General features: G+C 37.0%; 2 protein-coding genes across 6 annotated transcripts in view; one reads left to right on the forward strand and one right to left on the reverse strand.

The window, feature by feature from the left end:
• oxr1b (oxidation resistance 1b) overlaps positions 1-8,011 on the forward strand; it is a 57,480-nt gene extending 49,469 nt beyond the window's left edge. For all 4 annotated transcript variants that reach the window (XM_082187209.1, XM_082187210.1, XM_082187211.1 and 1 more), the window contains 5 exons: positions 233-352; positions 638-790; positions 956-1,051; positions 6,233-6,306; positions 6,387-8,011. In XM_082187209.1, the coding sequence (XP_082043335.1) occupies positions 233-352; positions 638-790; positions 956-1,051; positions 6,233-6,306; positions 6,387-6,522 (579 nt within the window). In that variant the 3' untranslated portion in view covers positions 6,523-8,011. The remainder of the gene's footprint in view (positions 1-232; positions 353-637; positions 791-955; positions 1,052-6,232; positions 6,307-6,386) is intronic.
• A 2,420-nt stretch (positions 8,012-10,431) lies between these two features.
• Positions 10,432-14,113, reverse strand: sqleb (squalene epoxidase b). 2 transcript variants are annotated; one of them, XM_082186351.1, is made up of 11 exons: positions 14,038-14,113; positions 13,550-13,763; positions 13,301-13,472; positions 13,113-13,209; positions 12,701-12,814; positions 12,389-12,560; positions 11,789-11,884; positions 11,409-11,551; positions 11,182-11,278; positions 10,807-10,894; positions 10,432-10,713 (listed from the first exon to the last, which is right to left on the reverse strand). In XM_082186351.1, exons 1-11 carry the CDS (start codon positions 14,110-14,112, stop codon positions 10,500-10,502), a joined length of 1,482 nt encoding a protein of 493 aa, XP_082042477.1. In that variant the 5' UTR covers position 14,113; the 3' UTR covers positions 10,432-10,499. The 2 variants fall into 2 exon arrangements, with proteins under 2 accessions (XP_082042477.1, XP_082042478.1); XM_082186352.1 differs by lacking the exon at positions 12,701-12,814.
• Positions 14,114-17,344: the final 3,231 nt, after the last annotated feature.

Here is a 17,344-nt window from a genome sequence, read left to right on the forward strand (position 1 = left end):
AGATAGATAGATAGATAGATAGATAGATAGATAGATAGATAGATTGATTGATTGATTGATTGATTGATTGATTGATTGATCGATCCAAAGAAAGCGGACCATAAATATAGAGGCTTAACCACATAGTTCCACATAGTTGTGCTCTCTCAATGTAAGACAATATTTGTGAAATTTTGGGGAAAGCAAATGATGGGACTATGTTTATCAGTCCTTTTTCCTTTCTTTTAATCAGATCACAACCAAGGAAGAGGTGAACTCCAAACACATGGTGAAGAGTGAGCCAGAACCCGAATCTTTCAGGCCCAGTCTGAACGAGCCCAGTGACCTGCTGCAACCCGATCAAATCGAGAAGGTAAGCTATAGTTTATTTTGGTCCATATCTATGTTGACCTCATCATATTCAACTCTGATGCACTATTGAGTAAGGAACCACTCCTTCATCTTTTGGATACTGCTCATGGGACTTGCATGACATTTTCATTGTCTACCTGTGGCATTTCAGTCATATAATTGGCTCCCAGAGGCCCTTATTTTTAGTATACCTTTACTTTAAAGTTACTTCCCAAGTGCCTTTTCTGTACTGTCCTGATCTTTTGGGGGCTTTTCTTTGCTTCTGACCTTTTATTCTAATCCTCAGCTGGCCAAGCACCTCCCACCCAGGACGATCGGCTATCCCTGGTCCCTGGCGTTCAGCACGTCCAAACACGGCATGAGCATCAAGAGCCTGTATCGCACCATGCAGAGCCAGGACTCCCCGGTTCTCATGGTGATCAAGGACAGTGATGGACAGGTATGCTTGAGCTTTTGCGTTTTAGCTGAAGTGTATGGTTTTACATAATTGTTTTTGGAAATCTGTTTGTGTAGATTGTGAATATTGTGTAGTTCTCTAAATCATAGGTTTCACAGCATGTAGTTCATTAAATATTCAAACAATCTTTTGGCTTATTTTTGGCAGCTGTTTGGAGCTCTCGCTTCAGAGCCATTCAAAGTCAGTGACGGCTTCTATGGCACCGGAGAGACCTTCGTTTTCAGCTTCAGTCCAGACTTAGAGGTGGGAATACATGAATAGATTAAGTGTAGATGTAGATCCTAGATGAAGGTTATGTATAGTTTTATTTATGTATATTAGAGGCATTAATAGTAATAGTATTATAATGTAGTTTTTTATATTTTATTGAATATTTAATTTAAAGTGTATGTGTGTTTGTGCATGTGTGTGTGTGTATATATATATATATATATATATATGTATATGTATATGTATATGTATATGTATGTGTATATGTATGTGTATGTGTGTGTATACGTGTGTGTGTGTGTATACAGTACAGGCCAAAAGTTTGGAAACATTACCATTTTTAATGTTTTTGAAAGAAGTTTCTTCTGCTCATCAAGCCTGCATTTATTTGATCAAAAATACAGAAAAAAATGTAATATTGTGATATATTATTACAATTTAAAATAATTGGTTTTCAATTTATTATACTTAAAATTTTCATTTATTTCTGTGATGCAAAGCTGAATTTTCAGGATCATTACTCCAGTCTTCAGTGTCACATGTGACATCCAGTCTATCACATGATCTTTTAGAAATCATTCTAATATTCTGATTTATTATGAGTGTTGGAAACAGTTCTGCTGCCTAATATATTTGATGAATAAAAGGTTAAAAAGAACTGCATTTATCCAAATTAAAAAAATATTTTCTAATAATATAAATCTTCTTTACTATCACTTTTTATCAATTTAACACATCCTTGCTGAATAAAAGTATTGATTTATTTCAAAAAAAGAAAGAAAAAAAATTACTGACCCCAAATTACTGACCAGTAGTATATATTGTTGTTACAAAAGATTTCTATTTGTAAAAAATTTGCTTCTTTTTTATTTTTTTATTTTTCACTTTTTATTCATCAAAGTATTCTAAAAAAGTATCACAGGTTATGAAAAAATATTAAGCAGCAGAACTGTTTCCAACTGATAATGAATCATCATATTCGAATGATTTCTAAAGGATCATGTGATAGACCGGAGTAATGATCCTGAAAATTCAGCTTTGCATCACAGAAATAAATGATAATGTAAAGTATAATAAATTAAAAACCAATTATTTTAAATTGTAATAATATATCACAATATTACATTTTTTTTCTGTATTTTTGATCAAATAAATGCAGGCTTGATAGTGCAGCAGATTAGTAAAAAAATCGTTCACTTTGGTATAGAAGCATGAAATTTGGCACAGATACTCTCTAAGGGCCACTTTTTTGGAAAAAGGCGTTGGCCACTCAAAAATTCAATATGGCGGCCATTTTTCAAAATGGCCGCCATTGCTATTCAATGCTTATTATATCAATTATTCAAACAGTGATCCAAGCATAACATTTTATTCAAATACTCTCTAAAGGACATGTTAATAGAAAAAGATGCTTGTCCCTCAAAAATTCAAGATGGCCACCATTTTTAAAGATGGCCACCGTTCCTGTCGAATATTAATTATTTCAAGTGTTCAAATGGTGATGCAAGCATAAAATTAGGCAGAAATACTCTTCAAGGAACACTCTTTTGGAAAAAGGTATGTGCCACTCAAAAATTCAGGATGGACACCATTTTCAAGATGGCCACCATTTCTGTCAAATAGTCATAATGTCTGCTTTGTCTGCCTCCTCTCCTTTGACCTGTCCAGCTTAGTTAAACTTGCCAGGGATATAAAATCCCCACCGGCATAGGTCTCAGGTTCATTGGAGTACACAAGCCTCTCCACCACGGCAAGGTGTAGTCCACAGAGAGGAAGTGCCACTGTTAGAAAAAGGATACGCTGCTGGTACAGGTTGCACATACAGTGGGGAGAACAAGTATTTGATACACTGCTGATTTTGAAGGTTTTCCTACTTACAAAGCATGTAGAGGTCTGTAATTTTTATCATAGGTACACTGAAACTGTGAGAGATGGAATCTAAAATCCAGAAAATCACATTGTATGATTTTTAAATAATTAATTAGCATTTTATTGCATGACATAAGTATTTGATCACCTACCAACCAGTAAGAATTCCGGCTCTCACAGACCTGTTAGTTTTTCTTTAAGAAGCCCTCCTGTTCTCCACTCATTACCTGTATTAACTGCACCTGTTTGAACTTGTTACCTGTATAAAAGACACCTGTCCACACACTCAATCAAACAGACTCCAACCTCTCCACAATTGCCAAGACCAGAGAGCTGTGTAATGGGCTACAGGACAATAGGCAAGCAGCTTGGTGAGAAGGCAACAACTGTTGGCACAATTATTAGAAAATGGAAGAAGTTCAAGATGACAGTCAATCTCCCTCGGTCTGGGGCACCATGCAAGATCTCACCTCGTGGGGCATCAATGATCATGAGGAAGGTGAGGGATCAGCCCAGAACTACACGGCAGGTCAATGACCTGAAGAGAGCTGGGACCACAGTCTCTAAGAAAACCATTAGTAACACACTACGCCATCATGGATTAAAATCCTACAGCGCACACAAGGTCCCCCTGCTCAAGCCAGTGCATGTCCAGGCCCATCTGAAGTTTGCCAATGACCATCTGGATGATCCAGAGGAGGAATGGGAGAAGGTCATGTGGTCTGATGAGACAAAAATAGAGCTTTTTGGTCTAAACTCCACTTGCCGTGTTTGGAGGAAGAAGGAGGATGAGTACAACCCCAAGAACACCATCCCAACCGTGAAGCATGGAGGTGGAAACATCATTCTTTGGGGATACTTTTCTGCAAAGGGGACAGGACGACTGCACCGTATTGAGGGGAGGATGGATGGGGCCATGTATCGCGAGATCTTGGCCAACAACCTCCTTCCCTCAGTAAGAGCATTGAAGATAGGTTGTGGCTGGGTCTTCCAGCATGACAACGACCTGAAACACACAGCCAAGGCAACTAAGGAGTGCCTCTGTAAGAAGCATCTCAAGGTCCTGGAGTGGCCTAGCCAGTCTCCAGACCTGAACCCAATAAAAAAATCTTTGGAGGGAGCTGAAAGTCTGTATTGCCCAGCGACAGCCCCGAAAACTGAAGGATCTGGAGAAGGTCTGGAGGAGTGTGCCAAAATCCCTGCTGCAGCGTGTGCAAACCTGGTCAAGAACTACAGGAAACGAATGATCTCTGTAATTGCAAACAAAGGTTTCTGTACCAAATATTAAGTTCTGCTTTTCTGATGTATCAAATACTTATGTCTTGCAATAAAATGCAAATTAATTACTTAAATCATACAATGTGATTTTCTGGATTTTTGTTTTAGATTCCGTCACTCACAGTTGAAGAATACATATGATAAAAATTACAGACTTCTACATGCTTTGTAAGTGGGAAAACCTGCAAAATCAGCAGTGTATCAAATACTTGTTCTCCCCACTGTATCTGCGAGACGGAAGGCGGAAGGACCATCAGAATTGAGACTGGTTTCAACAATATAGGTGACCAGTTCAGAAAGAGCCATAGGAAAGATGGCTGGTTGAATCGTTTCACTCTGTGACTCTTTCTCAAGCCTTCTGAGGTTTCTCTCTGTTGTAAAGATGAATGAGACGCAAATGATGGTATTTCAGCTCCTGTGCAATGGCATCAGCACCACTTAGTTGAGACAATAATTTAGCATCATTCAGTGTTTGTGCACATTCATGTAGTCTGTCATTCAGTTGCAGTGTCATTACCTGACGTAGGTCAGATTCAGGAGATATGTTATCACAAAGAAAGCAAACCTGATCATCTAGACTTTTCTGCATCATGGTTCTGCGATGCTTTGTTTGGCCTTCATCTATCTCACTACATTGAGCATCGGATTGTTGCTTCTGGGCACGAAGTAACTTTGTGTTGTTGAACCGAAGTCGACAATTGTAGTGATACTTCGCTTGGTTCCTTCTCAAAGCTTCTATACCACCACCTTCATCCAGTCGTTCCAGGTCCAGGGTCATTGGCATTTTGTTCATCTTGTGTAAGAGTGGAATGTTGGTGGCAATCATTTTATAGCCATCATGTTGAGAAACATGATGGGTAGGTGGTGATTGGAGGGGTTCCTTTGTGTCTGTCTGACAAAGACAACATTTCTTCCAATCAGTTGGCCTCTTGGCTGACATGGGATTTTCATTTGCCATTTTGGGGGTTTGTTGTCTGATTAAGGCCGAGGGGTTATCCTTTTACCACCTCAATCATAGACATAGTACACATTCAGGTATGGGATACAACTAGGTATGGGTCACCTACACCTAGCCCGATCATTCATCCAGTGCCATTTAAGTCCCGTGTGATCTGTACACCTTCCAGGTAAGCATACATGAACAAGTCATGTATTGCCCCGCTTACCCTTGGCTCGGCTCTCCCGCGCTGGCACAACCTGTCAATTCAGGTGCGGCTATCTAACTACATCTATTACTAGCTAATTGATGAGGGGCTGGTAGACAGCATTTGGGACACTAAACTTAGCTATACTATTACTACTAGTCAAGAACTACAGTGTAAGTAAAACTAGATCAGCTGACACTAAACCCCATGCTGAGTTCCACAGCAGTTAAGTCACCAGTGTGCCCTGGTTGTGTAATGACGTTCACTCTATTAAACAAAACCTTCCTTAACACATTAAATTGAGCTCTGACAGAAATGGTGGCCATCTTGAAAATGGTCACCATCTTGAATTTGAGCGGCACACACCTTTTTCCATGATAATGTTCCTTGAAGAATATTTGTACCAAATTTCATGATAGCAGCACCATTTGAAAAAAAGATGTAAGGATTCAAGAGAAATGGCGGCCATCTTGAAAACTGGTAGCCATCTTGAATTTGAGGGACAAGCACCGTTTTCCAAAAAAACATTCTGAAGAGAGTATTTTCACAAAATGTTATGCCTACATCACTGTTTTAACAATTGACATAATGAGCATTTTACAGAAATAGCGGCCATCTTGAAAAAATGGCCGCCATGTTGAATTTTTCGGTGGCCAACGCCTTTTTCCCAAAAAGTGACCCTCAGAGAGTATCTGTGCCAAATTTCATGCTTCTATACCAATTTGAACGATTCTCTTGAAATATGCCATTAATCTGCTGCACTATGATGAGCAGAAGAAACTTCTTTCAAAAACATAAAAAATAGTAATGTATCCAAACTTTTGGCCTGTACTGTATACAGTATATACTTATTGTATGTCTTTGTATATTGTCTGTTCCTGCCTTGACTGTTAACATTGCTAAGCAACTTGAACCTTTCTAGGTTTTCAAATGGACTGGTGACAATATGTTCTTCATCAAAGGAGATATGGATTCCTTAGCTTTTGGTGGTGGAGGGTATGTAAAGAGAATAAGTTGCCATAAACTTCATTAATTACTGACTTAATGTCTAAATTAATTTTGAATTCTCCTTTCAGCGGTGAATTTGGCCTGTGGTTGGATGGCGACCTCTATCATGGCAGAACTCACTCATGTAAGACCTTTGGAAATCCAATGCTCTCGAAAACGGAGGATTTCTATGTGCAAGACATTGAAATATGGTCCTTTGAATAACACCCTCCTCCCCCCACCACCACCACCACCACTTCACAGACTCGGTACAAAATATACAGGGGTAACGAGGCCACATCACTAAACCCCCATAACTGATTGTACACCCTCCACTTGGCTCCTAAGAAGCCCGGATAGAGGCAGAGCAGATAAACAGTGTACATTGCACTTAATTTATGGAAATGGTCAGCATGGGTGGGTTCTTCATCGTTGGTGTCCCAACGAAATTTCATATGAACACATTTTTACCCATTTGCTGCCTGAGGTCCTCTAGTCTTGAGGATAAGGAAGGGCGCTAATGGCTGTTCCAGAATGTTTCCAAAAGAAATGTAGCTCCAGACTTTCCCAGGAGTCATAGAACATTGGGTTTTAAGTCCTACTACCTTCATCACCTGTAGCATTGCATCTATTTTAAGCACTTTTAATATCTAATCTTAAAACCCCTGTTTTTAAAATGTCATGTCTGTGCGCTCACACAGGCTCTATATAACCAAACACCACTACTTAATGTAATATTCAGTACCGTGTTGCTGTAAAAATGTGGTGTAACATGCAATTTAACGTGTGGTGCCCTTTTCATATTAATATGCTTTCCTGTAAGTTCTTTGATCTGTCTGGAAGTGCTGTAGTTACGCCAGGAGAAACATGTTTTAGGAAGCCTTTCTCAGAGGCGGGGCATCTGAAGGAATATATATACATATATAAATACATATAGCAATTATATATTTATACCTTTATTAGTGTACTGTGTACATAACTACTTCCAATATTGCTGTTATGTGTGACAGTGATATGGTTTGCGCTACTGTCTATGAAGTATAATCTCAGTTGTACATTTTCCTTGTAAATTTGTCCCAATAAATACATTTCTATATGCGCACGACATTAACGCTAATCCAATGTGAACGTGGAGTTGTCGGCTGGGAGTTTTCATCAGGTAACTGGTCTCTTGAGACTGGCTCATCTCGTCGGTGGTAACCTGGGAACCATATATAAGGTGACCTGGGCATTCGAGGGTGATGAAATGACTGGTGCAACCAGAGCTTATGGATGACAGCGATGATGAGAACGCCTGTTACTGCAACATTTACAAAGAGCCACACAAAGAGGCACATCGACACAAGTTGCAGCGACACAGAGAAAATTGATGGGGAAATGGCTCTTTTTGCAGTATTATGACTTGAAGTTTAAGCCCAGAGATGCCAATTTGTCATTGTGGCCAGCTGAAAACATGCCCAAACATTTGACCCGACTGCGCGCGTCTGTTGTCAGAGCAGGCGTAGCGCTGTGAAGGTCTGATGCTCTCTGCATGCCCTGAGATCGTAGAGCTGAAGGACTCGGGACGCCCCTCTGGGGCCACCTGCACATTTCTGGTCTTCCAGTATTTGATGGCCGTGTGGAAGCTCAAAGAAATGTCATTAATCCCCTCAAAGTTCCCTAACAGATTCTGTATCAATGTATTAATCACAATAAAGTCTATGTAATAATGGTGTTTTTGTGTGTATGTGTGTGTGCATTAAGAAGAGAGAAATAAAAAGTAAAAGTGCGGTTACGTTTACCGTGGCTTGGCAAAATTTTCAGTTGGAATTCACGCGTTTGAGAATTCTGCATAAGCGTGAAAAATTTCCCTTAAGATCCAAATTGTCTCACAAATTGCCATATTGACCAGCAGAAAGCTTCTTGGTTTGGGAATATGACCCCTGAGTGAGCGTTGCTCCATGCATTGCTACACTTATGACAACAAACCTTTTTTTGCGCCAAAATTTTGCCAATTTGACCAGTTCTTGAATTATGGTAACGTTTACCATTGCTCAGCGTAATTTTGCATGCAAAATCCAGTTTCAATAGGAATTCACACGACTGAAAATGTACACATAAGCATGAAAAAATTCCCAATGAGGATTTTGCATTAGGATCCAAATGGTATTGTGAATTTGCAGCGTTAACCAAAAGAAAGCTGGTTTGGTTGGTTTGAAGATGTCCTGCATGTGAGCAGTGCTTTGTGCATTGCTACACTATTGACAATGTTAGGGGTTAACAGTTTAGGACCAAAGGACCAGATGTTTGAAAGAATACCCGGAGTCAGAATTATAATAAATTGAAGAAAAGTTTACTGAAGATAGTTTGCAGTTTCATCAGCAGAAGTCAGCTTCAAGACTCACACAGGAGTTCATAGGCCGTCCCACTTACAGTTACAAAGATCACAGTAGTTATACCATATCCAAGGTCTAAGCTACTCATTGCTTACAGGTTGAATGATTCTCATTGGCTAAGAAATAGATAAACATAGTAATTTTCCACACATATACAGATAGACTGAAGCATATCTCCATAGATTATGCAGCTGACACTCAGACCCTGAAGTTAGGCACGTCGTGACCTTCCAGGTCGCAGATTTGGGTTGCTGGGTGCCAGCATGTCCAGAACAACAACTCGGTCAATCTCCAATAATCCAGTTGTTCCTTAACCTGTAACCAAGAAGACTAACACACACACACACCAACACGGTTCCAAGGTTGGATTTGGCAAGGCTCTAACTAAACAGGAGTCTCGTCTCAAAACATCAAGATAACAAGTTCTTTCTCTCAAGGATAGGACACTTTAGTCTAAATGGAAAATATAGGCTTTAACTGAGAAATGGTCCCTTAAACTATAGACTTCAATGACCCCTATATGTTTTTAACACGTTGAAGACCTTTCTCAAACACAAAACATTTCCCTATTTCATTTCTGGAAGCCGGGCTAAATGAGCAAGCACTGTTACTGCTTTCAGATATCAAATACTGACATTAAAGAATACATGAAAATAACATTTCAGTAATCACACTGGTAACTTCTATAACAAAGTAAAATCTCCAGAGAAGTCATTCAACTCATTTGATATTTAGAAGGAAAAATATTGATTAATACCTTGATTATAATCACTCATTACATACACATTGAAGCAGCAGTGGATTCCAATCCACCCCCTTCAACAATGAAACATTTTTGCACACAATTTTTTTTCCAATATGACCGCATCTTAAATTCCTGTTGCTCTGCAAATTTTTACATGCAAAATCCAGTTTCATTAGGAATCCACAGGATTGAGAATTTCACACGAGCGCCAAACATTTATGCTAATTTCCGATTTATAGTTTTGGTCACATTCATCGTTGCAAAATGTGACCAAAATACAGTGATTTCTATAGGAATCCATGCTATTGGGAGTTTCGCTTGAGGGTGCCTATGCAGATTTTGCTCATGTTCAAGTGTGTGAATTTGCCAGGTTGACCAACAGAAAGCTGATGGTTTGAAAGTGACTTCTGTGTGAGCTGTGCTTCATGCGTCACTATACTAGTGATAATGAACAAAGAACATTTTTCCTGTGAAATTTTATTGAAATTTCAGCCATGTGATTGCACCTTTAATCTTGGAGAGCTTTGTAAACTGGATAGACAGTGTTTGACAATGACCAAACACAGTCAATATGCCTCCACTGGAACTGAAATGGCTTCAAAGGTTTTTTGATTGAATTTTGATTGATTGGATCCATTTTCACACTCAGTTTTCTCTGAATATGAGCATAGTTGAGGCAAACCCATTTGTCAGCAGACATATTTTGTGGTTAAATACATTTTGAAGGGCATGCAGAATGATCTGTATTTATGATACAGTCACTAAAGCCATAATCTGCTCCTTTTTTTGCACCATCATGGAAACCAACTTTAAAAGAAACTTTATTTAACAGTTTTAAGTTTAACAGTTTTAAGTACATGTACATTCTGTAAAAAACATATAAATGTATATAATTATATATAAAATATTATATATACAGAATAAATTATATATATATAAATATTATATATTATTATATATTCGGTATATAATACTAAATACCGAAATGCATATACATTTTAGTGAATGGTTTTAAATAAGGACTTTATAATAACTATTATATTTGTCTGATGATATGATACAAAATATCAATCAGTTAACACTCATTGCAAAGGCCTAAAAAATCTATAAAAGAGGTATTTCAATTCAGAAAAGATATGAGGGAATATGATGGCACTTGCACGATAAAGAATTCCCATGCTCCTCGGCAGCACTCCTGCCCTGTCCTGTCTTACCTCTGGCCTGATGTTTAAGTAGACTGCGTACAATACAACACCAAAGAAGTGACCAATCAGTGTCAAGGGGCGGGGGTTCAGCCTGATGATTGACACAGATGTTAGATATAGTATGCATACAATAATTATGTACATTTATAGCGATTTGTTTGATTGTAATGAAGTCTGGACCTACACAGACAGCAGTCCAACTGGCCCAGATACACACTCCCCTCCCAACTGAAAATAACACAAGCAAGCTCTTCGAAGATATAATATTGAATCTGCAAACGGAGGAGACAAATTATGATAAGTAATGATAATATATTAAATTATGATTGCAGTGATTAAAATGGTTTGACGATCTATATTTTTATAATCAGCGAGTGTTTATGGTGTACAGCACAGCAATCAATTACATAAGGGGCGAGTCTTTGAAGATGAATATTTGGCTTATGGTTGAAGAGTTCCCTCTAGTGGCAACATAAATATGAATGTTTTCCATTCAAGATGTTGGAAATAGGATCTTGTATCAACTGTATAATTCAGAAACATAAAAGCATACGCTTACCATCTTTTGAAGCAAACAACTCATGTAGTGCCTGTGCTAGAACATCCACCACAAATGAATGAGACACCTTCCGCTCCCAGTGGAGTTTCTTTTTAGCCTATAGATGGGGTAGAATAATAATACACTGACTGTAAGATAATTGCATTAGAGCTAATCTTTTTTAAATGAATGAAATGTTTCAATATTTAAAATTCTGGTTCATCTGAATTAAACCCTAGGCTTTTTACCTGCGACAAGGCCGCATTGTCACTGAGATCCGGAACGTTCTGAAGCAGACTTCTCCAAATCATGACATCATTGAGTGCTACACTCATCCCTCCGCCAGTTAAAGGATGCCTCATGTTATAAGCATCTCCAAGAAGCAAGACTCCTGGCAAGAGGACAGATTGAACTATTTTAATATAATTCAGTTGCAATAGTCTACACTTTATAAATCTATGACATTATATGTAACAAATTACACTACCTACTTAAAAGAATAACAACAATAATAAAGCTTCTTTGTAATTAAATCTATGTACTATAGATTTACAGAGACTAAAGTCTACAATGAGAAACTGTCACTGCTGAACCTCTACCAAATGTTGTATCTATATTGAGCAGTTACCTGGTTTATTGACAGGTGATGATGGCAGAAAACATGCTGGCATGGATTTCAGACGGTTATTTTGTACGGCCAACAAAAACGGCCCCTTTAAGTGATCTATTGGGCACAACAAAGCAAAGAAAATTTGCTAAAATAGCTATAATCCATATCAACCCCATTTTTATGTCAGCTCATGTATGTGGACTGAAACCTTAGTTTTAGGAAACAACTGTTTGATCGTTTTAAAGGGATAGTTCACCCAAAAATGGAAATTCTGTCATCATTTACTCTCCCTCAAGTTGTTCCAAACCTGTATGACTTTCTGCCTTCTGCTGAACACAAAAGAAGATACTTTGAAGAATGTTGGTAACCAAACAGTTGATGGACCCCATTGACTTCCATAGTATGGAGAAAAAAAAATACTATGGGAGCCAATGGGGTTCATCAACTGTTTGGTTACCAACATTCTTCAAAATATCTTCTTTTGTGTTCAGCAGAAGAAAGAAACTCTTGCAGGTTTGGAACAACGTAAGGGTGAGTAGATGATTACAGAATTTAAATTTTTGGGAGGAACTATCCCTTTAAATACGCTTTTATTGACAATAATATTAGTTCTCTGACCTGGCAGTTGCGGATGGATCTTCTCAATCATGTATTGGCTCAGGTTTTTGGGGAGACGTCCCTGTATGTCCACCAGAACGCGTGTGTCAGTGGAGGAGATCTGGTAGATCAGAACCGGTCCATGGCAGCTCAGAACTAGTTCAGCATAGTTGGGCTTAAACTGAAGAGAGTTCTGAGGAGACAAACCAATGCAATAAAACTAGTGTGTTGAGTTTAAATTTAAAATAAGCTGCAGAGTTTTCTTTCAAAAACAATTATTTAATGGTTGTGAAATAGTTCAAGTTTATGACATTACACCAGAGCACATCGTACCTTCATTATGCAGCCTACAAAGTTGGAACAGGTCTGAACCCTTTCCGAGCCTAAACGCTTTCTGAATTCTGAAAAACATCCGTCTGCCACCACTGTTAGAGGGGCACGTAACCTCTGCAAAACACACTCAGCTTAACTAGTGACTCAATTCTCCTAATGAAATACTTAAAATACATCAAATATTTTGCTATTTAACAACTTTGTAATGTTAAAGCAATCCCCAAAAGATATTTGTGAGGTTAGGCTACAAGTACAAATGTAATCAATAATAATCCCTACTTTATGCCATGATTTTTTTCACTCATTCTTAAAGTTATGATGTTGAAGCTACCCAAGTATTTAATATTATTGGTTAACATACAATATTTTTGACGTATTATCAAAATATTTTAAACGTGGACTTTTTACTAACCTTTATTTTTCCAGAAAGTTTGTCCTTGTACTGGATGCCTGTGACACAGCCATTTTCTTCTTCAAGGTATGTTACTGTGCCTTCAATGAACCTCACACTCAACAAACATTTAAAATACTCAATTAGAATTCTTGTGCAATATTATTATGGAATATTTTAAACATGTAAGACGCATATGTTGGTCTTACTTTGGCTCCGCCAGTGGAGCTCTGCGCAGACCCGTGATAAAGCGACCGTGATGGAAAGCTCGGCCACATTGAGTCTGATCTTGTGAGTAAGGTATCTCCACAACCATCCTACTTTCAACATCATGGATGATATAACCATTCACAATGTGTGCATCCTTCTCCCCTACTGATTCTATGAAAAGATAATGATTTATCAGTATTATAACTACAATGAAAGTTGGTGGCCAGTGCTCAGATTTTTTTACTCACTTTCCAAGCCTAATTTTTTGAGAGCACAGTATCCACCAGGCTGTAGCAATTCACCCACTATTCTGTCCGGCTCTCTAAGATTCCTCTCGATCACTGTAACCTTGCGTCCATCTCGCCCAAGAACCGCTGACAGTGAGGAGCCCAAAACACCGGCCCCTACAATGATGACATCAGGTTCTGGGGCAACAGAATCTCCAGTGTTGGTGGTATTTTTCTGTAGATAAATAATAGATGATAATAGATGGATAATAAAAAATAAAAAAGTAACCCTAATTAATTAAAGTTCCTATGATTTTTTGACAGACATTAAATATTGATAGATAGATAGATAGATAGATAGATAGATAGATAGATAGATAGATAGATAGATAGATCTACAACACTTCTTATATCACCGCGATCATATGTAGGTCATTATCAAGCGTCACCATTGTTAAATATTTAATAGTGTAGGCCTACGTATCACAGATCGCTCCACAGTCATATACCTTAAAATGTCGTGAATTAAAGATGAGCAAACAGAGAGAATTGTTGCATCTATATCGGCGGATTATTGAAATCATGATGACAAAGTAGGTTTACAGAGTATTACGGCGCGTGGCATCAAACATACAAACCCCGCCCATTAAATCCAGTCATCCAATCATATCACTGTACGGTTAGATAAAACACTTGCGCCCTTTTGACAGCACACTGGACTCCAATAAAATAAATAAATAAATAAATAAACATATAAATGTTAGTGTATAATATCAGGTGCATTGCTTGATTCTTACAAGGGATAACTAAAGAAGTGAAAACGACATAGGCAATTCTGAACAGACAGTCATTTATTTATTTATTACTATATTATTATTATTATTATTATTATTTTGCTAAATGAAAAACACAATTAACACCCCCTGATTATAATGAAATATGCTGTTAGTACATATTCCTTATGTCATGTCTGTGTGCTCTTGTTTTGTTAGTTGGACTTTTAGTTTGCCTTTGTTGTTTCCTGTTGTTCCCTCATTGCTTCTTGATTGTTCTCCAAAAAAATAAAGCTGGCTTGCTTGGGTTCAACCTCAACTTTCCTTCTGTGGATTTACGTGACAACTTTGCAGTATTCCCACAGTTTAAACCACATTGTCAAAGGTTCAATTCAGGTGTAGTTTAGTTCCATAAAACATTTAATCTCAACAGAAATTTATACTGGACATTCAGACATGGGAGTAAATCATAATCCTGATATTAAAATGTAAACAGTAGTAAAATTAATTTAGTGTCGAAGATACTATAGAGCCAATGGGTCAAACATATCCTGATTTTTCCTGAAATAATCCCTTGAATGTCCTTCTCTATTTTTGCTCAGTTTCAAGTAAACCCTTAAGTTTTCTCTGCCAGTCTTCAACAGCAACACACATGTTTATTGTGGCTTTTGAATACCGGATGCTGGAATAACTTGATGAGATCAGCCTTTATATTGAGTTGACGTGCTAAACTGGAGGCCATGCTGGTTAACTCTTCCTCTCTGGTTCGTTGAGCAAAATAAGGTACAGTTTTGCTGCAAATGATTTCTTCTAGCATACAGCAACTTGCAGATCTTATGAATCATAGCCATGGCTTTGTCTTCCCTTCTGTATTTCTCAATGCTTCCCATGAACAATCAGTTTAATTTCTCATTCTCCTTTGCATGAACCATTCTGTAAAAATATTGTCATGTCTAAAGAATAGTTACAGTTTGTGTTGTGGAGAAGAATAGTTGCAGAACTGTACAAGAAACACAAACTATACACACAACATTAGAACAAAAACATGGGATTTGGGCCTATGTTTTTGTGCCAAACATAACCATGTTGACATAATGTAATGCTTACGGTACAACACTAAGCCACACTGAAATCAGCAGAGGCCAGATCCAGCTATCTTTTATCATCCCCACCATTTCCAGCTGCTCTATTATTCCTTTCAAATAATTCATTCTGACTATCGGTAAATTTAAAAAGAGTACATCAGCTTTTATTTGAACCTGCTCATATCTTCAAATTACTTGCTTTCACTGGTTTCAAGAAGACAAAATATTCACTGCAAGCAACATGTTTCTACAAATTAGTATGTGTGGTAGCTTTATGTCGTTACACAACTCATGCATACTGTATTTTAAATTCTTTTAAAGCTTCATGTAATATGTAAGACTAATTTAGCTTGCCTTTAAATATCAAAATAGACTGAATTGAACACAATGCTGTTATTCCTCAAATCTTTTTATGGCTATCCACCCTCAACTATTTATTCAGCACTGGTTGGTTCTGCAAATGCAAATCTTATTTAAATTCTGAGGGGAATCTTATTTAAATAATTTTTTTTGCAGATAGTACAATGCTTTTTAAGTAATTTTATGTTTATTTTATGTAAAGTTTATTTGTTTCCATAAGTTAATTAAAATTAGAAAGTGTATCTAAAATTTAAAATTAGAATTAATTTAGATTCATTTGACACTATTTACCCCTTTTTGATTATTATTTTTTATGTAGGCCTACAATAAAACAAAAAGCTGAAGATTTTTGTGGAGTATCATTCATCAGTGCTTCTTTTTCCACTCCAACGTTCCAATAATTCCTGCCCACTAAAAGCTGCACGGATACATTTGCTTCCCCCTCAAATAGGCCCATCTATGTAAACGATTTAGAAAAAGTTCCATCAATTCAAACTTTATATCACCGCTATGATATGTAGTGTCATATCACCCAGCCCTAACATGCAGTAATGCTTTAAACACATTTATTCTTTCATGTTAACTGAAGTGAATAATGCACTATTTTAACTTTAATCAACAAGTAGAATTGATCCAATGTTGAGCTAGTGAATGTCTGAACTAGTTGATGCAGAAAATCAGTTCCCTGATAAAGAGGTTGACTGGCAAAAAGTATTTTATGTATTTAAAAAAATAAATAAAAAAAATACTCATCTTAAATGTATTTAAATACAAATTACATTTGATTTTTTCCAAAGGCTTTAAAATACAAAATAGTATTTTTTATTTCAAATACGTATTTTAAATACATGTATCTGAAATACTGCCCATTCCTGTCGGGGTGTGACCTGCATTCTTTATAACTAGTAAAATGTATAGCTTTATTATCTTTCATTTTCATAAGACACCTATAACTTCACATATTTCTTCATTTTCATATTCTAACTGGCACGTTGAAAGGATAAAATTTAGTAACTTAATTAAAAACGTGTGCCTTAGTTTGCATTTGCCGTTTTCAAAAGCACGATAAAATACACAGAAAATACACATATACATAGATCATAAGAAATATAAAATAATCTGCTATGTTGTTTAATTAAAGAATAGATATTACCCATTGTATCTTGCTTGCAAATTTATTATTCAATAATATTTATAATTGTTTAGGTAGCGAAACTACAGTATACTCCACTGTTCAAAAGTTTGGGGTTAGTACGTTTTTTAAAAGAAATAAAACACTTTTGTTCAGCAATAATGCACTGATCAAAAGTGACAGTAAAGACAAATAAACGCTGTTCTTTCACACTATGTATTTATCAAATCATTTGAGAGATGAGTTTCCACAAAAATATGAAACAGCACTGTTTTCAACATAGATAATAAGAAATGTTTCTTGACCACCAAATCATCATATTAGAGTGATTTTGTTTAAGGATCATGTGACACTGAAGACTGGAGTAATGCGAGTAATGATGCTAGAAATTTAGCTTTGCCATCACAGGAATAAAATCCGAAATAGTCATTTTAATTTATAATATATTTCACAATTTTACTGTATT

This window comes from Leuciscus leuciscus (genome assembly GCF_965113295.1).
Source record: "Leuciscus leuciscus genome assembly, chromosome: 12".
NCBI lineage: Eukaryota > Metazoa > Chordata > Actinopteri > Cypriniformes > Leuciscidae > Leuciscus > Leuciscus leuciscus.

Coding starts and splice junctions, on each gene's coding strand:
- sqleb (XM_082186351.1), bottom strand. CDS start 14,112: ATGATTTCAATAATCCGCCGATATAGATGCAACAATTCTCTCTGTTTG. Junction 12,815..13,112: donor AACTTTCTGGAAAAATAAAG/GTTAGTAAAAAG, acceptor TGTGTTTTGCAG/AGGTTACGTGCCCCTCTAAC. Junction 10,714..10,806: donor CCAGTTGGACTGCTGTCTGT/GTAGGTCCAGAC, acceptor GTCAATCATCAG/GCTGAACCCCCGCCCCTTGA.